Source organism: Pyxicephalus adspersus, chromosome 2 (assembly GCF_032062135.1).
Source record: "Pyxicephalus adspersus chromosome 2, UCB_Pads_2.0, whole genome shotgun sequence".
NCBI classification, from domain to species: domain Eukaryota; kingdom Metazoa; phylum Chordata; class Amphibia; order Anura; family Pyxicephalidae; genus Pyxicephalus; species Pyxicephalus adspersus.
The window spans coordinates 10,367,180-10,393,685 of record NC_092859.1 but is presented as its reverse complement, the minus strand read 5'-3'; the positions used below and the strand labels follow the sequence as shown (position 1 = coordinate 10,393,685).

The 26,506-nt window shown below is 38.3% G+C and overlaps 1 protein-coding gene across 1 annotated transcript; it reads left to right on the top strand.

Annotated features, from left to right (window-relative positions):
* Positions 1–9,624: 9,624 nt before the first annotated feature.
* On the top strand, positions 9,625–26,283 carry LOC140322833 (uncharacterized). The gene is made up of 2 exons (XM_072399444.1): positions 9,625–9,709; positions 22,729–26,283. Exon 2 carries the CDS (start codon positions 22,798–22,800, stop codon positions 23,740–23,742), a length of 945 nt encoding a protein of 314 aa, XP_072255545.1. The 5' UTR covers positions 9,625–9,709; positions 22,729–22,797; the 3' UTR covers positions 23,743–26,283.
* Positions 26,284–26,506: the final 223 nt, after the last annotated feature.

Here is a 26,506-nt window from a genome sequence, read left to right as displayed (position 1 = left end):
TGGCCTGAATGTTTATGTCCAGCCCTTAATTCATTAAATAGCTTTTGCTGCTTGTCAGAGGTGCCATATGCAGCCAGCACTTTTACTTTAAAAGGTTGCACTCACAGTAGCCATGTTGACAGTTTGTCTAGAAGTTGAATAGACAAGAATGACATAACTGTGTTCGGAAGGTTTTAGGAGAACTTAGAGGTAGTAAGAGCACCCCAGGGGTTGGCAGAATTAAATGAAGGTAGGCTCACACAAACTTGAGACAAGACATGTTTGCTTTTTTTTTTTGTCAAAGTGGCCTACTGATACAGCCATAGTTCATATAGCAGGTAGCTGACTGGTTGATAAAATGGTGCTCACCAACATCTCTGCATGAAAATTGACAGTTGACCTACTTCTGTGCCTAAGTATGACAAGCATTAAACCAGGAAGCCGGTTCCCATTCTTATCTCAAAGCAGATTTCACTTAAAACACCTATGAACACAAGTTATTATTTTATTATTGGTTGACCCATGGTATTCCAAATTTATAAATGTATTCATCAACCTGCTATTTAAAGAGGAACTTAACTGAAAAGTGCCTAAAAAAAAAAACTCTCCTTCAATCCCGCAGGGCAGTCTGATCCTTCCAAAGGTGTCTTGCACTGGGTCTCGCATATTCCCTGCATTCGTCCCCAAGCCGTCTTCCTGGTTTTTCTTCCTACATTATCCGACCCAGGTGCGAGATTGGGTGATGTAGGTCATAGTTCTCCCCAGAAGGTTTTAGCCGGTTGCTTCGCCCGGCTGCTGTGCCTCCCCCGCCCAGCTGTCCTCGGCAGCTCTCATCCTCGGATGCACGGATCTCGGTGAGGTTGCTCTGTCATCCGTTCAGAGGATGCTACTGCCGATGAGAGGTGAGCACACACAGTTCAGCCTTCATGTGAAGGAGACACAGGCAGCCCCGCCCCCATCTCATAGCACAAGCTGGGATTTCTATTTAAATAAAAAAAAATCTGCCTGTGAAATGTATCCACTGCTAGAGCTGTGTGTGAAGTCTGCCATTCTCCATCCTCACAGCTCTCTGTGTACAAACCTCCATATCTCCTAATATGTATGTCACAATGACCTGTAACTTTCAGGGTGTACAGGGGACCCTCATAGGTACTAGTTATTACAATTTCAGCCCCCCAGCTTTAAAGAATTTCAAGATATGGGGGTCACAAATGTAAGCAGTTATGAAAATTGAAGGTTGGGGTTGCTGTTTCAGGGGAAAGTGCAACTAGGAGTCCTAAATTGAAAATACAAATTGGGGACCCCGGAGCCACTAATATAGCAAGGAACATAGGGGCCCCACCCCAAAATATATACCTACTTGTCACAAATCTATACCTATCAGTGCTCAACCCAGAATTTTTTTAAAGCCGGGTGGGAAGGAATTTCAGGTGGGTGGCAGCCCCCGTATTGTGACCAATCTCTTTGGTAACCACCCAAAAACAGTTGGGTGGGTGCTGAAAAGTGCCGGGTGGTGCGCCCAGCTAAAAGTGCCTGGGGAGAACCCTCCCTATGAAACTGTCTGCTTCTCTTTTTTGAACCCCAATTTCTCAGAGGGTGGGGGTACAAAACTGAAAATATAGGTGCACTCACATAATAGCAGTAGTTTTCATGTAAATGCCAAAAGAGCTTTTCACAAAACAAAAATGTAGACATCATAAACTACACACATATACATTATGCATAAACATATAATCCAAATCAAAAGTTATGTTTATTTTTTGTCCCCTAGAAATCTCACCCATTGGTAATATGAATAAGTTGAATAAGTTCTAGGCATTATGATGGATAGATGGGTTTGGGGGTTAGGGAGTTTCTAGGAGGGTGGTTGAAGAATAACTATATTAAAAGTTAATTTGTCACATACAGGACATTCAAACATGTGCAGCCCATGTGCATTGTTTTAGGGCAGTAGTTGTATTGAACGGGCTATTTGATGAGCAAATCGCAGGAAAAGGTTTCTACTTATACACAAACTAAATATAAGGTCTCCTTCCCACTGAAATTAAAATGACAGTAAGTGTATACCTTTTAAAATAGATTGAATTTTGATATTCATTGTGTGGAAAGATGATGGTGAATTCAAGGGATTGTGTATAAAGGGATTGTGCATTTACAAAACACAGAAACCATATGGTATACTGTACCAAAACTATTCTGAAATATTTAGCATCATGGTCGCTGGTATCCTGTTATGTAAATGTAAAAATATTATTTGATTGTCATTTAGCAGAAGCTATGGGCAACTAACTATAATGTCCTTTTAATCTCTACCCATCATTGGACAATATTTCTCACATTGAGCAATCTAAAGTTTTCACACTTTTATGCACTTTTCTATGCAGACTTTCTGACACAAAGGCACTGACCTCTCCAAGGCTGGAGAGAATATACTTTTATCAGTTAAACTGGATGATCCAGCACACGTGGAATGGATCTGGTTCAACATTGAAAACGTGCTAAGAAATAGCTAAAGACTTTTATGAAATCCATTGCAGGTTTGCTGAATCACACAGCTTCAGTGCTGAAAGTGTATCCTCTCCAGCCTTGGAGAGCTTTTTTAAATCAGGGTCAAAGGATTGGATTATATTATTGTACACCTCCCAAACTTGGACAATCTGCAGTATCACATTTCATGGGGATTAGATTAAGGTAATAATGCTGTATTGATAAAAATGCTAGAGCATTTCCTAAACTTGAAGAAATATCATTTTACCAAAAACAAGTCCAGGTTAACTTTTCTAACATCTACAGTTGACATTCAAAAATCTGGCCTGGGTCTCAGGACCCGAGGATTTTCTTTATACTTACCTCCACACACAGGCCTTCCTCTCGCAGCACCCGTGGCCATCTAGTACAGTTTTAGAGAGCAGGCAGCAGAGACGTCTCAACGTGTATTTAGTTTAGCAATCAAGACCTAACAGCTGTTTCTGCACTACAGTGTACTACAGTCTCTATATTGAAAAATGCAATCCAAAATTCATGCCGGAAAACTGAAGGAACTGGATTATTGATGGGACGTATTTTCGATTGTCAACCTGTACTAACTTACAATGACTCCAATCAATGAGAACCATCATAGACATATTGATGAAATAAAATGTTATGTTGGCTTTAAGGGACTCCAATAACATTCATCTTGATTTGTGTTTTATATCAGTTTTTTGATTACAAACTCTTTGCAAAAGGAATCCTGAACTTTGAATGAGGGTGCCATAGTTGGATCACAGCACATCAAATATTTGATTACAATACCATTTTAGACTATCTGTAAGCCAAGAAATATATCTGTTCATACATCCATATATTTTGTGGTCCTTTTATTTTTGTATTACATGTACAAACTGTCACATTTCCTTACGTCACACAATCCCCTAATTGTGCAAACCAATAAAAGGGGTGGGGAAGGGGTTGAAGAGTTTACAGGTGACTATTTGTGTTTCGCCTTTATTCAGGATAAAAAAGAGAGTGTTTTTGTGTCACCTGCACAGGGGATTCTATTTGTTACTCTGAGTATTCTAAACAGGGTTTATGAACAATTATATATATTTAACATTATCGAATATATACACTTATAGCATGCCATATCTGTATACATACTGAGAAAAGATCCTAAATGAGTATCTACCATATTGTTCATATGGAAAAGTTGGCTTCCTGAGGATTTAAAAAAAATATGTAGTTATGTTTTTGTATGGTAATAATGACTTTTATTTATTTTTTTACAAATTAATTTTATTGAATTTTTTAACAGAGATATAAATTACAGGTACGGTAATCAAAAACATTAAACAACACACAGAAAATCGTAAATATAGGCAAAACATTCAAAGAAAATGCTTAACAAGGTTATAAAACAAACAGTAGTAGATGCACAATACAATTTGGTTGATTATAACAGTGTGTAATTACAAAACAGTAGGTGCATACAAAAAAAAAACTGTTTCAACACAATTATAAAAAAAGGAAGAATTTTATCAAGATGTCAGGATACTATGAACATGACCCTATCCAGTAGCAAGAGGGTCTTCTTTATGAAAGATACATGCGTAATCTTGCAATATATGACCACTGAGGATAGTTAGACTGGGTTTGCGGGCCTGTTGTGTGGACCAATGATTGAAATAAAATAAGAAATTAAGAAGGAAGGAGAGAAAAGAACAAAGAAGGTGGGGGAAGGACTGGGTTGATCCTACAACCTAATTAGGTGGTGACTTTGTAAATTATTTCCATTACACAGAGATAGGTGTGCTTGGGGGGCCGTCCCCGATCAAACCTTCCATGGTGAGTTGAGATTAATGCCTCCCATGAAGCCCAAACAATTTCGAATTTGTCAAGGCGGTCATGCAGCCTGGCCGTAAGCTGTTCCATTAGCTGTATATCGTTTATACAGTCAAGAAGTGCTGTCCGTGTGTGGGGGGGGGGGGGGGGGAGTCAGATTTTCAGTACCTGGGAATAAGGCATCTAGCATCCGTTAGAATATGATCCATTAAATGTTTATGGGGTCACTGATAGTAAGCCCTAATAAATGGGTCAGAATATGAAAGTGAATAGGTTTTTCAAACAGCTCCCCTAATAGGTCATTAACCATTCTCCAATATGAGGTTATGCATGGGCAAAACCAAAAAAACATGATGTAGAATGCCAACCTCAGAACCTCGCCTCCAGCAGAGATTACTTCTATTTGGAAAGATCGTGTGGAGCACCTCCGGTGTAAAGGACCAGTGCATTGATATTTTATAAGTATTTTCTTTATATAAAGTGCACATAGAACTTTTCTGAACTTGTTGCCACAGTATTTTCCAAATATCCTCTGGAAGAGTTCTACCCAGGATCTGTTCCCACTTTTGCACATAGTCATGCTTCACTTCTGGAGAATTTGAGCCCAGGTTAAGGACCTTATAAATTCCTGAAATTAGACCTTTCTGTGAGGGCCCACTGATAAACCATTTCTAGAGGGAGGTGAATAGAGGAAATACAAGATCCTTTGTTAAAGTCTGTGCAAAGTGCCGAATTTGTAGGTAACTATAAAAGGAGATGCCTGTTACCCTAAATTTCTGGAGGATTTTCTGATATGATAAAAGCTTTCTTGTGCAAGGGTGTACTATTTGACCAAAAAATTTGAAAAAGCAAACCGTCATGCCATGGGCGAGCCATGTGGTGCGCTGAGCTGTCCGGAATTTCTGGGGTTTAAAGAAAAGATGTGAGGAGTGAGGGCTCCGAGGTTACCTTGAGTCTACATTTATAGTAGGACCACATTTTCTTAGTGAACTGCATTGGAGCTAGCAAAGAGTGTTCAGGAGCCCTATATGAGGTGCTCCAGAGCATAGAATTCGGGTGAATAGGTGCAATCCACAATTTCTCTAGTTCTGTCCAGCCGTTAATAGGCTGCAGTGTCGTCCAGGAGGCCAGACGTCTGAGATGTGAGGCAAAGTAGTGTTTAACAAAGTCTGGTACTCCAAGGCCTCCTGCAGTACAAAGGGAGCACATTACTGTTTTGGAGAGTTTATGTTTTTTGTATCCCCATATAAAATCCAATACAGCCGCCTGCAGTCTCCTAAGCGTCTTCAGAGGAACTGTCACTGACAAAATGGAAAATAGGTATTAAAATTTTGGTAAAATTGACATTTTAACAAGAGCAATACGTCCAAAGAAAGAAATCGGTAGTGTTTTCCATTTCCTTGAAAAGGGAAATGACTTCCTGGAGTAAGGGGACATTATTACTTTTGTACAACGTGTTGTATGTGTGGGTTAAAAAAACTTCCACGTAAATCACGCATGGAGGCAGCTTGTAATGTGTTCTTGTAGGTGGGTAAGTAAGGTCTTGGTAGACTGTAAGTCGTCATCAACCCAATCCACTTTATCCGCTAAGTAGGGGAGGTCAGAGTGCAGGGAATGGATCTCAGCTCTGAGTGTTTCCTTTACTTCATTAATTAGGAGGTGGAAGTCATCTTTAGCGGTTAAAGAATAGATAATCTTGCCAAGCAATGGTACTAGGTGGGTTTGGGTGGATACCTTCCATTATGGGGTGTATCTGAGGGACAGGCAGAAGTCATATGTATGGGGGGACAAATACAACAATTTAGATACAACTCCATTGAGAGTTCGTCTGCAGTCACAGCTGATTGGAGGCACTTGCCTACCTCCAATCAGCTGTGACTGCAAAACTCCCACGGGCACTGGGCTGTACTTATCAGCCCGGTGACCGTGGAAACTGAACTGCAGATGAACTCTCATTGGAAAAACTCCATTGAGCGTTTATTTGCAGGACCACTGGGATCCCTGGGCACTGGAGGGTAATTACAGTGGATTCTCAGGGCTGCGTTCGTTCATGCAGCCCTGGGAATCCTATTTGTGATTCCTGGCACTAGAGGTTAAATAGGGACAAGTCTCCCCATTCAAAATTTCTAGTGCGCTCTGATTGGCTGAAGAAAGCTTTCCCCAATGCTCCTTGCTATGTTAGTGGCCCGTGGTCCCCAATATGTATTTTCAATTTAGGACTCCTAGTGGCACTTTCTGTAACAGCAACCCCAATGTTCAATTTTTATAACTGTTAACATTTGCGACACCATATCTTGAAATTCTTTAAAGCTGGGAGGCTGGATTTGTAGTAACTAGTATCTACGAGGGCCCCCTGTGCACCCTGGAAATTACAAGTCATTGTGACATACAGTTTAGGATATATGGAAGTTTGTACACAAAGCTGTGAGGATTCAGAACGACATGCAGACTTCACACACAATTCAAGCAGTGAATACATTTCACAGGCAGCTCCTGCTATCAGATGGGGGTGGGGCTGCCTGTGTCTTATTCACATGAAGGCTGAACTGTGTGTGCTCACCTTTCATCGGCAGCAGCAATCCTCTGAACGGATGGCACAGAGCAGCTTCACTGAGATCCGTGCAGAGGATGAGAGCTGTGGAGGGGAGGTGGGCGTCGGAGGCACTGCAGCGGAGGCACTGCAGCCAGGAGGTGCAACCGGCTAAAACCCTCTGGGGAGAACTATGTATACAAATATAAATTAATACTTTGACATGATGCACATGCAGGAATGATATGACCCGTGTGCTATTGGAAACAGATCAATAAAGAAATGTGCACATATTAGATATTTGTTGCCAGAAACAGTTGTTTGTGACCATGTTGGGGAAAATGCAATGTATATACCGGTGTCGCCTGATGCCATTGACAAGGTCATTGGTGATTTGTGGTGTTAAATTGATCTTTTGTACACATTTATCATACAGCTGCTGTTATCACTAACTGGGGTAATAAAATCTCCTCCTTCCTCCTTTTTGGACATTTGTTACACAGCTGTTGATTTTTTTTTCCAATACTCACAACAAAATTACCAAAGGCACCATACCGGACTGAAAAGATCAATGATTTCTGTACCAAGATCTTTACTTATAAATATTTAGTAAAGATTAAAAACTAAGTATTGTTGCTGTTCATATTCACATTGTACGGCATTGATATTTATTATTGGGTCCTTGGAGCACTGGGTCCCAAATTTGGAATCTAGTCCCGGACCTGCATGGAGTTTGTATGTATTCTTCTTCTGTGGATTTTCTCCAAACACTTCCAAGAAAATATTGGTGGGTTGTTTGACTTAAAATTTAACCTTGGACTAATGTAAGGAAATTTTATTGGATGCTCCAAGAGAAAGTTAGAAACCTGATTAGGGCTCTGTAAAGCATTATATTATGTTAGAAAAAAAGACGATAATAATATTGCTGTATTCTGTGATACCCCTAACCCTGCCTAAATGACATGTATGTTCAATTATATTAAAACCTAAACATTACTGGTCCATTCACACTTTGTTGCAATGATTTGCATGTCACCACACCACACGCTTGTTTTATATGCAAATTGAATTAAAAAAATCGCCCTAAAGCTTCAATTTATAATTACAAGACAGGATAGATACAGAGAGGGCTTTTTAGGCTTTCGACTTAAATAGAGTTTATTCAATAAAAGAATATTTATCAAGAAATATAAACTAAACTCAAAAGTCCCCCATAACTAAAAAAATCCACTTGGCTTCAATCCTGCAGCTCCGGAGGTCTCTTCTATCGAATCCTGACATCTGTGTTCAGGCCGGTGCTCCAGGCGCTGCCATCTTCTCCTCTTCTTCCGGGTTCTTCTTCCTACACAGTGCCCAACCCAGAAATTTTTTTAAGCTGGGTGAGAAGAAATTGTAGGCAGGTGGGAGTCCCTGAATTGTGACCCAACTCATCAGTAATCACCCAAAAACAGCCGGGTGGTGCGCCCAAGGGGCTGGGGAGAACACTGCTACATCACCCGACTCAGGCGTAAGTTCGACAATTATTTCATCTTACGAGGAAAGGGCTCCTTAGAGCCTCCCAGGATGTGTGATGTAGGCATCCCGGTAAGTTTTGTGCTCCCATTCATTGGGGGGCGGTGCTGCGCTTTTTTGTTTTTAATAAAAAAAAGTTTGTTGCACTTAAAAACAAACAGATTTTTTACTCTACATAAAAGTGTTGTCTACCCTTTTATGTAAAGTGAAAATTCTGAGTTTAGGTACGCTTTTAGCTTTTAACATTCTCAAGAACAATAACAGATGTAACAGGGATGAGGATAATGAGCACTTAAAAATGATGAACAGATAGGATTTTTTGCGGAAGGATTGGCAATGTCCCTTCTGTGATAAAACATACTTACCTGCCTGTTTGCAAAATATTTTCCTTATATACATTGAGCAGCTCATACAGGTATTCTGTCAAATAAATGAACTCCACGGCACTTGTATAGGAGTTTTGTTATTCTGCTTTGGCTATTGACTCCAGACCTGGAAGAAGACGGCTGCAACAGAATGAGGAAATAATGGTGTAGTTTATAAAATCTGTGATCAGGCAGGTGAGTTTATTTTAATACATCTGCATTAGAATCCAGTATTACCATTGCCATAACTGGTCCGGTCAGTCCTGTGCCATCCCATCTTTCTTTTTCTTCATTGCGCAGGCTGGACAACAGGTGCCGCCATCTTTTTCCCAATATCGCTCTACGCATGCGTGGGGCTGGGTGATGCGTCTTTCTGTAAATGTTAAAAAAGGCTGCGACTTTCCACTGACACAGTGGTAGGGGTTATATCCTTCAAATTAAAAATATCATATATCAAATACTATTTTCATTATATCAAAGGCTTAGCTACTTTTTTTTATAACGTAAAAAAAATATGATGATGGGTCCACTTTAAGACTAAAATAAAGGAATGACTGTTTAAAAATTTAGCAAAAATCCCAGAAATCCTGTCCTTAAAATCTGAAAACAAGTTCAAATGTCCAGATATTTTAAAGACTCCTTCTGCCATTCTCTCCCTAATGTAACTATTTCTCCAGCTCCATGTATTCCTTGAAATATCTTTTTACACAAATTGTATTTTCTAGAAAACCAAACTCATTCACACACATAATTCCATATTGTGCAGAATGTTGGTGATGTTGTCCCATGTGTAGAAGGAGATGGAATGGGAAGGCCCCTGCTCTGCCATGTGATACTCCTATTGTAATAGTGACTGGTTAGGATAAGAGGAGGGAAATGGAACAGAGGAATTAGGAGGAGTTGTGCTCACCCCCTCCCTCTCTGTGCACATGTCTCTGAACTAACATTCCTCCTATACAACTACAAAGTGCAGACATTAGAGAAGACCCCGGCTGCATACACAGTAAGTATTTCATGCAGAGCTCTGCTTTATATTTCATGCATTCTGTATTCCTGCAAGACATGAATTCTGATTTATAAGTGTTACCAGTGTTTCCCACCCAGGGTCCCTCCAAAAGTTTGCTAGGAGTTCATTGAGCAATGTTTGCTTCTCAGGTCAGTTTATCTGACACCAATGATCTGTAACAATACCATTCTTCCCACTGGCCAGCAATGTAAGAGGAATTCTTCCTACTGACCACCACACTAATATACTGTGAGCTGTGTGTATAATAATTATAGAAGGGGTTTCCTGAAAAGCTGAAAGTTATTGCCAAGGTTCCCCTATATTAGCAAGGCCATTGTTACTGAACAGTATTAGGCTCTGCCTGTTATTTTAAGTTTTATTTTGCTACTTTACAAAACTTAGTAAAAAGAACTAGTTGCGGTGTGATTTGTGCAGTGGGTATGAGTTATTGTGCAATGTTTTATAGTTTATTTTACTTTTATCTGGGTATGTTTGTGTTAAAGAATGAATGTTTTGTTTGATGTGCTAATGATTAGGAAAAGCAGAGAGGGGAACAGAGGTCAGATCACTTTCTCACTACGCATGTGTTTGAAATGTTCATTTTATTTTAAATTAAATATGTAGCCAAAGAATTATTTGTGTATGTGATCGTAGAGAGATAGATGGGGATCTGTATCCCTGTTGTCAACTTTGCTTTCTATATGAGAATTGAAGTTATTTCTATTCCTGCATGAGAGCTTAGAAGGAATAATAATAAGTTAGGACAAGTTTAATGAGCAAGAACTGCTTACTCTCTTTCCTTTCTTATAGCTATCCAAAACATGGTAGTAAAGTTTTTTTTAGTATTACCTTTTAAGTATGTATAGTAGTAAACGAGCGTGATGTAATTTATGTCCAATGTATGTCAATTAGGAAACTTATGTTTAGGGCTTAAGCCGCATACACATGTGCAATTCTTGTGGTTGGAAAAAACCTTTCATGATCCTTTCCAATGATAAGAATTTCATGATGCATGAATGAGTGCTGTACATGCAGCACTATTCTGCTCTATGCAGAGGGGAGGGGGAGAATGATGGAGCGGCACCTCGCTGCGTGCTCTCCCCCTTCCTTTGCATTATGATTGTTTGTCGTTAATCGTCCATAGATCTGCCAGGACGGTCGTTCAGATGATGAATGAGGGGCTCTGTACACACGTCAGATTGTCGTCCAATATCGGCCCTAAGCCGATTATCAGGCAAGAACCATTTGACGTGTGTAAGTAGCTACACAGTCTACACAGACGCTTCCTCCAGCGTTTAAACTGAGGCTTTAATAGTCCATGTTTGAAATCCCTATGCATTCCAATGGGCTTATCTATACCAGGATGTTTCCTAGAGGCACTTTATTGAGCGCTATCTGTATCATTGCTTGCAACGTTTAAAAAATTAAAATGCTGGGTTAACGCTGGAAGTTGCCCAAAAACGTGCCCAAACGCTTCCATTGAATTCACTTAAAACGTAAATGCGGGAAACCGCTGCACAGGCGTTTTCCAGCGTTTTAAAGGCAAATAAAAGTCCATAAAACACAGATGAATACAATAGGAACGTTTACGTCCGTTTTTAAAAACATCCGTGTAGACCCAGCCTAAAAGAAGTTACTCTTGGAGGTATTGGTAGAGACACACCACCATACTCTCTCACACATTGGGACTGATTTATTAAAGTTCCTCAAGGCTGGAGAGAATCATCAGTGAAGCTGGCTTATACAGAAACCTGGAATGGATTTCCTGAAAGTCATTAGCTATTTGCTAGCATCGGGGAAACACGGTATTATTTTTTACTACTTTGCATGATCAAAAAAAGTCACTTTTCCATTTGAGTAAAACTGCAATTACAATGTTGTTTAGAGAACCTCTTAATATAGGTGCTTAGAAATCCAACAAAACCATAATACAGTGCATTGCACTGATCGTTTGCCATCGCTCCACATTGTAATGCACTGGGAAAATGTATGAACCTATGATGTGCTATATATCAGGTGCACTCTAGATGTGAGCTGGGATTCAGTTAAAGTATATCTAAATAAAGAATAATCTTGAGAATCGCTGTCAGATTCATAAGTGAGATTTGCATTTATTCCTGCTCCTGTAGACCCAACAGGAAGGGAGTACAACCTTTCCAAGTTGGCCCCATTTGAATATGTCTTCCTTTATTCATGCTCTGGTGGTAATCATTCTATACAAATCTCCAAAAGTTTTTTTCTTTGGCATTGGATGCACAACATATGTGCATTGTGGTAATTAATACTAACATTCCTATTATTTTGTGCATGATCCAATGCAGTATAGATCTTGGCGACAGAGCCTTGTACAGACCGCGGGTCATCAGACACATCATTCTATGTCAGTTTGTCAGTTGGGCCCTGGCAAAAGTGGGGTACCTGGACTACTGCCCGTGTTGCCCTGCCTTGAAAATGAATATGTGCAAACCTCTGTAACAGACGCCTAAATGGCAAAGCCCCATTACTGATCTCCGTTACAGACCCCTCCAGTGCAGACCTCAGGATAATACCTAGTGGCCCCCAGGGATGATTGGAATTCTCATTTTTTGTTCTAAAATCGTAATTCTAAATTTTGAAAATTCTGACTGTTTACATTGTGCCTTGGGGAGCAGCCAATGCTGGAAGTGATTGATTTGGGATCCTTTATAAGTTCATTGCTTTGTAAGAGAAAGTTACAGCTGTGACCCAGAACAAAGGAGGAACACGTAATAATATTGTAGTCCTGTACATATTAGTCTTGTTTACTTAAACCTAAATCAATGCTGTGTGATATTTTGACATAAAGGGCCTGATTTAGTAAAGCTCTCTTAGGCTGGGGAGGATAAACTTTCATCAGTGAAGCTGGGTGATCCAGCAAACCTGGAATGGATTAGGTCAAGGATTCAAGACATTTCCTAGAAACCGACTGAAAAAATCCATTCCGTTGGTGCTGGATCACTCAGCTTCACTAATTTAGGTGTATCCTCTTCAGCCTTGGAGAACTTTGATAAATCAGCCTCAAAGTGTTAAAACATAATTTTACCATAGACAATAGAGTGAATTATGTTTCGGTTTTACAACAGGGGAAACCTTGTATGTTCTGTATGATTATAAGATGATGAGATAATGAGAGATCCTAACTTTAGGGGAGTCAGAAGAAAAAGATTACCTGCCACTCCACCTGTCACATAATCATATATTCTTAGCTATATTAGATAGAGTAGCCTTATAAAAAATGACCGACAGGTAACAATACCCTGTGGTATGTTGAAACTCTTGTCAGTACAACCACATGAGATAGAAGACAGTTGCCCCGTTAAGGTTTCATGTGAGATCCTCCATCAGCATTTTTCTATTGACTTCCTAATTCATAGGCCAATCTTCAGAGGTCCTATCTTTTTCCAAACAAGACTTTGTAGAATTAAATAAGTGTATCAATATCTAGGTTCCCCAATATATTATTATATATGTATTGATGTGCAGTAGGGAAAAGGATGGGTCATCAGGGAAAACATACTGGGCCTGATTTATTAAAGCTCTCCATGGCTGGGGAAGAAACACTTTCATCAGCGAAGCAGGGTGATCCAGCAAACCTGGAATGGATCTGGTCCAGGACTAAAAACCTAACAAATTGCAAATGACTTTTAAGAAATCTATTCCAGGTTTTCTTAATCACCCAGCTTCACTGTGGAAAGTGTATCCTCTCCAGCCTTGGGGAAAAGATGGTTTGGGATTCCAAACACCTCCCTGTCTACAGATCCCCGCAACAGTCCAGTCACATTGTGGGGAAAGGCCCTCTCTCCTAGCAATGGCCCTTGCCAAATTTGGTGGCAGGCTTTGGTCTGTTTTTGTTTTCAAAGGGAAGGATGCTACACTCCTTTTACCCCATTCCTTTTTTAGCAAACCAGATTTCAGAGGAGCTTTTTTGCACACAGAAGAGATACATGCTTGCTGCCTCATTTCCTTAAAGGGCCTGGTGGTAATATAATGGGGGACCCCGTTTTTCACTATTATGGAAGACCACTTTTTTCACCAGTTTGAATTTTAGCTCCTTGCAAACACCTAAAATGTTTAGGCATTTGCAAGAACTCTTTCATTTTTTATTTTTTTACCAAAAAATAGAAAGTGTGGAGTCCCCCCAATAATATACCAGCACTTTCATAGGCTTGGGACCTTCTTGGCTAGGAAAGGGGACAGCAAGTGTGTGTGCCCCCCCCCTATCTATAAAATGTCCTCTAGGCTCTTGATTGCCAAAGATGAAAGGGGTAAAATGTAGCCTCCTTCTTATTGTTTAAAATTGGTAAACAGTAATTAACTGGTAAATTTTCAAAAACAGAGGCAATAATTTCAGTTGATTGCTAATATTATAAATAGGGTGGCAGAATCGTGCATCATCTAGGTAAGGTCTGCCTATTCCAGCACTGATTAGGTGACAGACATATTCCTGAATAATGTGATACTTGGATTCATACTGTGGTCTGCATTTACGTTGTTGATACAGAGGTTCCATGACCACTAATATCACAATGAAATTCTATACTAAACACCCATACCCTAGAATAAAGAAAGCTTGGGGTGCATTCCATTAAGTTGTTTGAACTTGCTGCAACTTAGTTCTGACGCAGTTTCTTATTTTTGTAGTTAGGCTTAGTTTATGTTCAGCCCATAATTTATTGAATAGCTTGTCAGCAGGGTCTCCCAAGTGCTAATTATCAGAAGTGCCATATTCAGTCAGCACTTTCACTTTAAAAGGTTGCACTCACAGTAGCCATGTTGACAGTTTGTCTTGAAGTTGAATAGCCAAGAATGACATAACTGTGTAAGGAAGGTGTAGGAGAACTTAGAGGTAGTAAGAGCACCCCAGGGGTTGGCGGAACTAAATGAAGGTAGGCTCACACAAACTTGAGACAAGACGTGTGCTTTTTTTGTCAAAGTGGCCTACAGATACAACCATAGTTCCTATAGTAGGTAGCTGACTGGTTGACAAAACGGTGCTCAACAACATATTCTCTGCATGAAAATTGACAGTTGGTCTATTTTAAGGCTATTTTTTTTGCTGACCCCATATCAGTTATCCCTCTCTCTCGTGGCCTCTGTTTACAGCGCTGGGAGAGCGTAACGACACAACTCAACATACAGTTAAATCACTTTCAAAACTTTATTGTTTGCACACAGTTTATATAATTACAGTTCAAATGCATGATCGGCTATAGACAACTAGCAGACATGACAAATGTCCTTGTAGTTCTCTTAGAACAGAATTCATGTCAAGGGAACAGATACATGGACAAATGGAGGAAGGAGGGAGTTTCAAGGCAAAAAGGGAGGGAAGCAGACGTTAGTTTTCTTATAAGAAGGATAAAACTAGTTTCAACATAACTCAATCATCTACAAAACATAGCAAAAGCACAAACATAATTTAACTCCAAGCCTCGGCAAAATTCCACTTCTTACATTTCCTTACAGTCTACTTGTGTGCACTCAGAAAAACAGCCAGTTCCCTTACTTATCTCAGAGCAGATTAAAACCTAAATACCCATGGCATAAACAACTGGGAGCACTAAATTTGCCGTGTTTTGCCACACCCCCTTTTTTACCACCCGGCTATAGCTTCCTACCACCCGGCTGAAAAAAATTTCTGGGGAGAACACTGCCTATATATAATTTCTTTGGCTAGGCACATTTGTTATCAAACCTCAAGACAGTTACACTGAGGAGAAAACATTTGGCTGTTCTGAATGTGACAAAAAACATTTTTTTCTGAAATTACAGCAGTCAGAAGAGAGGTCCTGGGTGTGTTCTGAAAGTGGTAAACATTTTTTATCCACTTGTAAAATCCTGCAACTGCTCAGGGAGAAGCCATATATCCTTGTTCTAAGTGTGTTAAAAGTTTTAAAACTGGTACATAGTGCATTATCCACCATATGGATCACACTAAAAGGAAAACATACCAATGTTCTGAATGTAGCAAGTGTTTGAGAAGCAAGTACCAACTTGTCATCCACCAGAGAAATCACACTGGAGAAAAGCCATATCCGTGTTCTGAATGTGACAAATGTTTTAAACCATTTCAGATCTCACTCTCCACCAGAAGCAACACACTGGTGAGAAGCCATACCAATGTTCTGAATGTGAACAATGTTTTTTAAGAAAGATTCAGCTTATCATCCACCAGAGAAATCACACTGGAGAAAAGCCATTTCCATGTTCTGAATGTGAACAATGCTTTAAAACAAAGCACCAGCTTGTCATCCATCAGAGAAATCACACTGGAGAAAAGCCATATGAGTGTGCTGAATGTGGCAAATTTTTTATACCGTGTTTTCCCCGAAAGACATCCCCATTAAATAAGCCACCCCCGATTTTTGAAAAAATAATTAAAATAAGACACTCACCCGTTAATAAGACATCCCCCGATATTTGATCCTGTGTGTGTCTCCTTGATGCTGGCTGCAGCACGTGTCTGCTCCTGGCTGCAGTGCAGAGTGAAACTGAAAGTAACAAGCCGGCATTCTGCACCAGGAAGCAAGCTGCTGATCCCTGCCCTAACAGAGATCCCTACACTTAATTACCGGTAAGTGAACAGAAGGGGACAATCAATGGCATAGAGTGATCAGAAGGGGACAATCAATGGCATAGAGTGATCAGAAGGGGACAATCAATGGCATAGAGTGATCAGAAGGGGACAATCAATGGCATAGAGTGATCAGAAGGGGACAATCAATGGCATAGAGTGATCAGAAGGGGACAATCAATGGCATAGAGTGATCAGAAGGGGACAATCAATGGCACAGAGTGATCAGAAGGGGACAGTCAATAGCATAGAGTGATCAGAAGGGGACAGTCAATGGCATAGAGTGATCAGAAGGGGAATATGAATGGCACATGAGTGATCAGAAGGGGACAATCAATGGAACATGAGTGATCATGAGTGACTTTCAACAATAAATGTGTACTGTAGTCTTCTTCATGGAAAAATAAGACATCCCCTGAAAATAAGACCTAGGGCATATTTTGGCATTTCAAAAAATATAAGACAGTGCCTTATAATCGGGAAAACAGGGTATGCAGTTCATCTCTTTTAAAACACATGAAGGATCATGCAGACTTTAGGTGCTTCTCTTGCTTGGAATGTGGCAAAGATTTTAAATGCAAAGAGCAACTTAAAAGACATCAAATGAGTCACACTGGAGAGAGACCGTATTCATGTTCTGAATGTAAAAAGTGTTTGAAAAGCAAGCGCCAACTTGTCATCCACCAGAGAATTCACACTGGAGAAAAGCCATATCCATGTTCTGAATGTGACAAATGTTTTAAAACAAAGTACCAGGCTGTCGTCCACCAGAGAATTCACACTGGAGAAAAGCCATATGAGTGTGCTAAATGTGGCAAATGTTTTCAATACAGTTGATCTTTTAAAAAACACATGGGGGTTCATGCAGACTCTAGGCCCTTCTCTTGCTTGGAATGTGGCAAAGATTTTAAATGGAAAGATCAACTTAAAAGACATCAAATGAGTCACACTGGAGAGAGACCTTATTCATGTTCTGAATGTGACCGGTCTTTTAAAAATCATTCATACCTCGTTAAACACCACAGCATTCATACAAGAGAGTAGTCGTTTATTTGAAAAGAATGTGGCAAATCCTTTCCTATTCATGTTCTGAATGTGATAAATGATTTCTGAGCCCGATAGAATTGTACAGACACCAGCAGACCCACACACAGGAGATTGACCATATCGGTGCACTGAATGTCATAGAGGAATGTCAAGCAAGACACAGTTAATATGACACTATATGATTCACATGGGAGAGAAGTCATATCAATGTTCTGAATGTGATAAATATTTTAGAAGCAAGGTACAACTTGTCCAGCAGGGAAAATGAAAAATATTTTAGAACAAAGGTACAGCTGATCAGTCACCAGAAGATTGACACAGGAGAGTTATCCCTGTTGTGAGTGTGGTAAAACATTTAGTTTGGGTACACATGTGCAAATGTTCTCCTCTGATAATCGGCTCAGGACTGATATTGAGCGAGAATCTGGCGTTTGTACAGCGCTTGACGTCCATCGTCTATCCTGGCGGGTCCACGGATGATGGAGGACGAACGATCGTAACGAAAGTGAAGGGGGAGAGAGGGCAGCAGGGTGCCGCTCCATTGTTCTCCCCCTCCCCTCTCCATAGAGCCAAACGGCGCTGAATGTACAGAGCTCGTTAATGCACTGTGCAGTTTTTAGTCAATGGAAAGGATTGTGAAAGATCCTTTCCAACGACAATTATTGCACGTGTGTATATAGCCTTAGTCTTGAGGATCTTGCCAAACACTTGTTATCTCACATAATAGCAGAAGTGAATGAAGTGTTAAAGAAAATGCCAAAAGAGCTTTTCACAAAACAAAAATCTAGACATCATAAACTACACATGTACATATACATTATGCATAAACATATAATCCAAATGAAAAGTTATGTCTAGGAGGGTGGTTGAAGAATAACTATAATAAAAGCTAATTTGTCACATACAGGACATTCAAACATATGCAGCCCATGTGCATTGTTTTAGGGCAGTAGTTGTACTGAACGGGCTATTTAATGATCAAATTGCAGAAAAAGGTTTCTACTAATACACAAACTAAATATAAGGTCTGCTCCCCACTGAAATTAAAATGACAGTAAGTGTATACCTTCAAAATAGATTGAATTTTGATATTCATTGTGTGGAAAGATGATGGTGAATTCATGGGACTGTATATAAAGGACTTTTAGGGTGAACTGCAAATTTACAAAACACAGAAACCTTTGGGTATACTGTACCAAGACTATTCTGAAATATTTAGGATCCTAGCTACCTCTTACCATGTTATGCAAATGTAAAAATATCCTTTGATTGTCCTTTAGCAGAAGCTGTGGACAGCTATAATGTTCTTTCAAAATCTCTACCCAGCATTGGACAATATTTCTCACATTGAGCAATCTGAAGGTTTGACACCTACGCAGACCTCTGACACAAACGATTGGATTATGTTAATTGCACACCTTTCAAATTTTGATAATCTGCAGTAGCACATTTTGTGGGGATTAGGTTAGGGTAATAGCGCTGTATAGATATAAATGTTAGAGTATTTACTAAACTAGTTGAAATGAAGAAATATCTTGGTTGGGCTGTGAAAAGTCTTCAACATTACCAAAAAGCAAGTCTAGTTAAATTTGTCTAACATCTACTAGTTTACAATGACTTGAGCAAATGAGAACCATCATAGACATATTGATGAATTAAAATGGTATGTTGGCTTTAAGGAACTCCAACGACATTCATCTTGATGTGTGTTTTATATCGGTTCTTTGATTACAAACTCTTTGCAAAAGGAATCCTGAACTTAGAATGAGGTGCCATTGTTGGACCACAGCACATTTAATATTTGATTACAATATCATATTAGAGTATCTGTAACCCAAGAAAAAATCTGTTCATACATCCATATAACTTGGGGTCGTTTATTTTATTTTTTTTTAAACCTTAAATATAAAAAGCTGTCACATTTGGAGGTGACATTGTGTTTTGTCTTTATTCAAGATAAAGTGAGTTGCTTTTTGTGTCACCTGCACAGGGGATTCTATTTGTCACCCTGAGTATACTAAACAGGATTTATATACAGTTATATATAAATTAACATTATCGAATATATACACTTATAGCATGCCATATCTGTATACATATTGGGAAAAGATGTTCACATGGAAAATTTGGCTTCAGAAGGATTTAACAAAAATATTTAGTTATGTTTTTTGTATGGTAATTACTTTTTAACAATTGATTTGTGTGGCTTTTTGTTAACCATGAATGTTATAATTGTGAGCTGTTTTATCAATATATAATGAATTAAACGCACTCTGTACTAATGCAAATGCACTATTGTGAAAGTCTCTCATTTGAGACTTTTTCAATAAATGTTTTGTTCACTTTTTTGTGTGTTTGTTTTTTAATGCAATGATAGAAAACACAGACAAATAAGGTGATTTTTTTTATTTTCTGTGTTAATAAAAAAAAATATATAGCCCAAAAGTAATCAAGGAAGAATGGGAAATATTCGAGTTGATAAATAAGGGGTTAAATAAAACATATTCTGTGTGCAATAACAAACTTTGCAAAGTCTGCCAACATAATTCATGCTGTACAAAAAAAACTCTGTGGTATAAACTGCATTCCTTGGGATTTTCAGAAACCTCATTTTAGACCCTGTGTGAGATCTAGCCTGTTTATTGGTTTCTGAGTGTGTATTTTAGGGTGTATTGAGCATACTGCTTGAAAATCAGGACGTTTTTAAAACTAAGCAAAATACCGAGGTGCAGATATAGGTGTAGTCAGGAAAATCTGGGTCAGCAACGGCAGATCTGTCAAACCAGGGAAAGTACCAGAAAGCCGGTGCATACTCAAAATGAGCCCAGTGTCAGCCAAGAACTGTGTAAGAGGTGATCCAAGAAACCTGGAATGAATGTGGCCCAGAATTAGGAAAGAAAAATTGCTGGTTTGCTGGATCACCCAGGTTCACTGATGAAAGAGTATCCTCTTAAGCCTTGGAAAGTTTTATTAAATCAGGCCCATTGTCTCAGTAGTCCACTGGGGTAAGCAGTGGCTGCACACATAAGTTGGTCAGGGGAGGTTTTTCCCACATTCTTGGATCTTGTAGGCTGCTAAACGCAGCCACATAAATCAGCAGTCACCAACCGGTGGTCCGTGAGAAAATTTTGGTGGTCCGCGGCTCTAGCCGGTGCACACCCTAGCGGGGTCAGGAGAAAAACCCTGCTGAGCATACGCACTGGCCAGGGCCGCGGACCATGTTCCCTGTACAGATCCCAAGCTCAGGGAAGTGGGCGGGCTGTGTCTCTGGACACAACCTGCCACTTTCCCGCCAGGGGTCAACCCTGCTGTAGGAAATGGGCGGGGTTATGCTATTATGATGTCACTATGGAGGAGGTTTCTCCCCCTTTAAGTGACACCCAGCTCCCTGTGAATGTGCGGTCAAGAGCTGCTAATTTCAGTGGCCCACGGGGCCGAAAAGGTTGCCAAGGGCTGTGGTATGAACTGATGATGCTAGGTTAAAATTTTACCTTTTATTGGTAAAGGGCCCCATATCTTTTGATAAAAGGTAAAACTCTTGGAGTTAAATTGCATGTGTGCCCAATCTGTAGAGTTAATACATATTTACATCTTGCTATTAAGGTGTAAAAGAGTTTTAAAACAAGCCCTCGTTGCCTTAAAAATTCACCACCAAAGAGTGGAGTCAATAGGGAAGGCCTTAAAGAGGAAGTAAACCCAAAAATGCCCTAAAAAGTACACTTAGCTTCATAACACAGCGCAGTCATCCCGGTATCCATCTCAGAGCCGGTGCGCCCGACGACGCCATCTTCTCCTCTTCTTCCTGGTTCTTTTTCTTATGTCACCCGATCATGCGTCTGCGTAGTTTGGAAAAAAAAATTGCTGATCTAATTCTGCATGCGTGAGATCTGCAAATTTTTCTCTTCACGAAAAGGCTCCTTTTGCGCTTGCCCGAGATGAGCCTTCTGGGATACGTAACGTAGGTATCCGGCTAGACTTTGCACCTTTTTTAAGGATAAAAAAAAAGGTGTTGCAGTTAAAAAAAACCCCAAACAGAATTTTTACCTTACATAAAAGGGTTGTCTAACCTTTTATATAAAGTGAAATTTAGATAGGCTTTTGAGACAGCAATGTGCTTTATATATGTCTACGTTTTTTGTTGTATTATGTTGTCAGTGGTAATGTACCGCAACCTTATGGCCAGTCTGAAAAAAATCCTTTTTCTTAGGACTAGATGGACAGCAAAAAAAATAGGTAGTATATAAAGCTATAAATATATACAAAAATTTAATATATTGAATTGTTTTGAAATTTTGCATAATAATAAGGAAAATATTGGTCAGTAAAATGTCCAGACAATTATATCTCAAATTGATTGTAATGGAAAGTTTTAGGATGTTTTCAAAACTATTCCCTAGGTTACTACCGTATATACAGACCAACCTTTCTCCAACATAACATTGTTGATCTTTCTGAATACTAACGCAACCAAGTTTTGGAACTCACCACAAAGTAACTATGACCATTTTTAATGATATTAAAATCATTGTGTCATCTGTTGTGGATACTTTACTCAGCCAATTGGTATTTTCCCTCCCATTATTAAAATGCTAATGACTTGGATGGTGAGTGGAAACAAAGACAAAATGTACAATAGGATTTTTTGAAATATGCCTTTTGTTTGGAAGGTAAAAACAATTGGCATTTCAGATATCTCAAGTTGACATGTGGTGCTGTACTGTATTTAGGACAAGAAAGAGCCCAGTCTATTATGAAAATGACAAAGAGGTCAGGAGAACAAAGTTCTACCAAGACATCCTAAAAATACAGCAGTCCGGGTATCTGTAAATTTTATGACTTAGTAATGTTTTTTCCTGTACATAAATTGTGTTCATGATTTGAATTTGCTAATTGCATTATTATTTATTTTCTAAAATGTACCTCCTATAAAAACTTTTCAAATGTATTTGCATCAAGAATGATCAGTTTTATTGGCTTTATGTAGTCTCATTGTTCTGACCTGGTGATGTGTCACTAGTGTGATGTGATTTTCAAGTTTAGCAACACATTTTACAAGTATATAAAATACTTGTTCATCTCATACCAAACATTTATTGCACTTTTAACTTCATGTGTTCACAGGCAGTGTTGCAAACCCTTCCTACTTCACCTCTGCATTGCAGAACACCTCCCATTTATGTTATGGAGATTATTAGGATTCTTTATTAAAACTGCATTTTTACTGGCAAGTTTTACACTACGGTATTTATGTATTATACATAAATCTACTGGGACCAGTGGGGAAGCTGTTAAACTGCACAAAAAAAGTATTATTAAGTAAAAGTTTAAATCTTTTGTAAATTTGAAGATTTAATGTTAACCTTTATATTTTATATAGGTGAATTAATGATCTTGGTCCGCTGAATTGGGAAGAATTCACAGCTTAAGGAATCTTTGTTACCACAGGATGAGTCTAATGGGGGACAAGCCATATCAGTGCTCAAAGTGTCAGAAGAGTTTTGATAATAAGTCAAAACTTAATGTTCATCTGAGAAATCACACTAGAAAGAAGCCATTTAAATGCTCCGAATGTGATAAATGCTTCACACAAATTTCTCACCTTACTCAACACCAGATGGTTCATAAAGGAGAGAAACCATACAAATGTTCAGAATGTGACAAGTGCTTTACTTATAAATCTGTTCTTGCTGCACACCGGAATACTCACACTGGAGCAAAGCCATTTAAATGTTTAGAATGTGGCAAGTGCTTCTCAGAAAACTCTAATCTTACTCACCACCAGAAGATTCATACAGGTGAGAAACCATTTAAATGTGCTGAATGTGGCAAGTGCTTCTTACGAAAATCTCATTTTACACAACATCAGAAGATTCATACAGGAGAGAAACCATTTAAATGTTCAGAATGTGACAAATACTTTGCACAAATTTGGCACCTTGCTCAACACCAGAAGATTCACACAGGAGAGAAACCATTTAAATGTTCAGAATGTGACAAATCCTTTACTAATAAGTGTATTCTTCTTACACACCAGAAGACTCACACTGGAGAGAAGCCCTTTAAATGTTCTGAATGTGACAAGTGCTTCTCACAAAATATTCAACTTATTCGACACCAGAAGCTTCATACAGGAGAGAAACCATTTAAATGTACAGAATGTGACAAATACTTCTCCTATCATCCCAATCTTGTTATACATCAAAGGATTCACACAGGAGAGAAACCATTTAAATGTTTGGAATGTGGCAAATGCTTCTCAGAAAGTGGACATCTTACTGTCCATCAGAGAACTCACACAGGAGAAAAACCATTTAAATGTTCAGATTGTGATAAAAGCTTCTCACAAAGTTCTCATCTTACTCGACACCAAAAAACTCACACAGGAATGTGAAATGTATTTTCAATACAAATAATCCCTGATCCAACACCAAAACCTTTAAACAAAAGAAAATTCTGAATTGTAAAATGCAAGTGCCATGCATGCTCTCAAACCTAAAAGTTCACCAAAAATTGGCATCGTGTAAAGGACGCTATAGTAGAACACCAGTTTCAGGAAAGGCCATGCATGAACTCCATTTTGGGCAAAAGTACAAATGACTCCTTTTTATGCAAGTGTAAGCACATTTTTTAATACAATTTGTTTCAGAGAAACGAAAGCAGTCATACCTTTCTTTCTATTAGCCCATTTGCTAAGACTACTTTGTAGTGGAAATCTCAGTGCTGATTCAATTTGACGATCAGCTGGCCAAATATTGGGTTCACTACTTAAACTGTTTCTTACCTACTGCAAAATAGTGACGTGGGGTTGTCGGAAGGCCTGCTGGATACGTTCTTTTCCATACACCCAAGCATGTAGAATAGACATAATTCAATGGCCCTGATTTATAAATCTCTCCAAGGCTGGAGAGACTACACGTTCATCAGAGAAGCTGGGTGATCCAGCAGACCTAGAATGGATCTGATCCAAGATTCAAACATTTGCTAGCAAAGAGCAAATTACTTTGTAGAAATACATTCCAGGTTTGCTAGATGACCCAGCTTCACTGATCAAGTGTATCCTCTCCAGTCCGGGAGAGCTTTTTTAAATCGGGCCCAATGAGTTTTGCTACATAGAGAAGTTTTAACAAATGGGCCAATAGACACGTGTAAAAAGCTGCTTTATTTCTCTTGTAGGCTTTGCAATTTTCTTGACCCTATGACAAAGTAACTTTGAAGTAGATTTAGTTACAAAACCTTAATGTACTTAAAGGTTTTCATTTTGTAAATAAAATACATTTTCAGTCTTATAAATAAAGAGGGTCATACTATTGACATAATATAGTTAGAAAAATTAGATTTAAGAATTTTATGTTTACCTTAGTGAAAAAAAAAATCCCTATTTCACTATACCAGTGTAAACTAAGCATAAGCAAAATTTAACAATTTCAGTTTGTCAAAATTATCCCTAAATTAGGCACAAATTTGCCATTTTGGTATATTGCTTTTGAATTAAATAGCCAAAGTTGTAATATGTTATAGTTGTGTCATTCGTTGTGTCATTGTGGAACATTCAAATAGACAAACATTTAGATGCCTGGTTTCTTTATATTTTTCATTTGCTTCATTCGTGTCTTTTTCTCTGTTTAACTTCAAAGACAATACACCAAAAGATAGATAATTATATACAATACCCTAAAAACACAAATATATATTAGAGGTGATCAATTCTTTCATTACAATGTTATAACATTTTATACAGTTTTGATAGTTTGATACAGATTTGACAGTTTTTTTTGTTTTTTATGGTTTCTGGTGTTATATGGAACTGTGCAATATATAAACAAATTAGGAAAATAGGATTGATTTAAATTTTGCATGATAATGGGAGATTTAAACATATGGTAATATTGTGGAATATTTTGTTCTTCAATAAGATCAAGTCTTGAGAGATCCAGTGGGACCCATACATTTTTCAATAAATGGAAGTATCAGCCTATGGAATATGAGGCACCAAATTAAAATGGCATTTGTCATAAAATAACACAATTTATTTACTATTTACAGTATATAAAATAATTAGTGGCATTTTTTCATATGGTCATCCATCATTACACATGTGTTATTTTATAATTACAAGGCATGTAAACTTCACATTTTAGTGTCACGTGCGAGGATGAATATGAAATTCCTAATCACTTATATTGCCAGACATCTTGCTGCAACAAAAAAATACCTTACTTGTGTCATTGCCCGGAGACATTTGTCATACTTGCCATCTAGTCCCAATTCTTAGAGTCACTAACCTCAAAAAAGGTTACAGAATAGGACTTTAAACGTTCCTGATCGGAATTATCATTTCAGGTAAGTGAAAATATTGTTCTGTAAAATGGCCAGACAACCATATCTTAGATGGACTGTAATGGGAAATTTTCTTTTCTTTACCAGAAAGCTTTATTTCCTAGCTTACCGTATACAGACTAATTAGCCAACATCACATTGGGTGCAGTAGTATTCAGGAAAAACAGCAAACAATCACCACAAATTGTCTGGTAATCATTTTTTATTGAATTGAAGTTGTTGGTATCTACAGAGCCAATTGTTATACTGTTTAAAGTTTTTCAAAACCTAAATCCAGATAACTGTACATTGCGTGATCTTGTAATTTTAGGGGCGACTTTATTCAGTTTAAATGTATGTATCTTTTTTTCATGTACTTAAAATGCCTTTGCCATTTGCATTTGAATTAAATTTCTAAAATGTACCACCTGCAAAGAGGAGTTTCTTTTATTTTGTAGAGAAAAGTACAGTCTATTGTCCCAAAAAAAATTAATAAATCTATTTAGTCTATATTTTCTCTACTCTGTATAATGTTTTACTAGTTTTCTACTGTAATTATGGATATAATCCCAGACATAATTTTAACTAAATTTTTTTTCCTTTTTTTTTTTATAAATGTAATTCATTGTGTCACAAGTTTAACAAGTTTATGTGCTTGTTTTTTTTTTTTTTTATAACAAACATACATTTAAATAATATAAAGTTTAATTCTGTTTGTCTGTTACATTTTTATTTACATTCACAACCAATTTTTCCTAGTAGAATAATTAAGCCTATGCTTTACATTTTTCTATATAGAATATCTAAAGCAGTTTTTTTTCTATACGCATGGAGGGTTA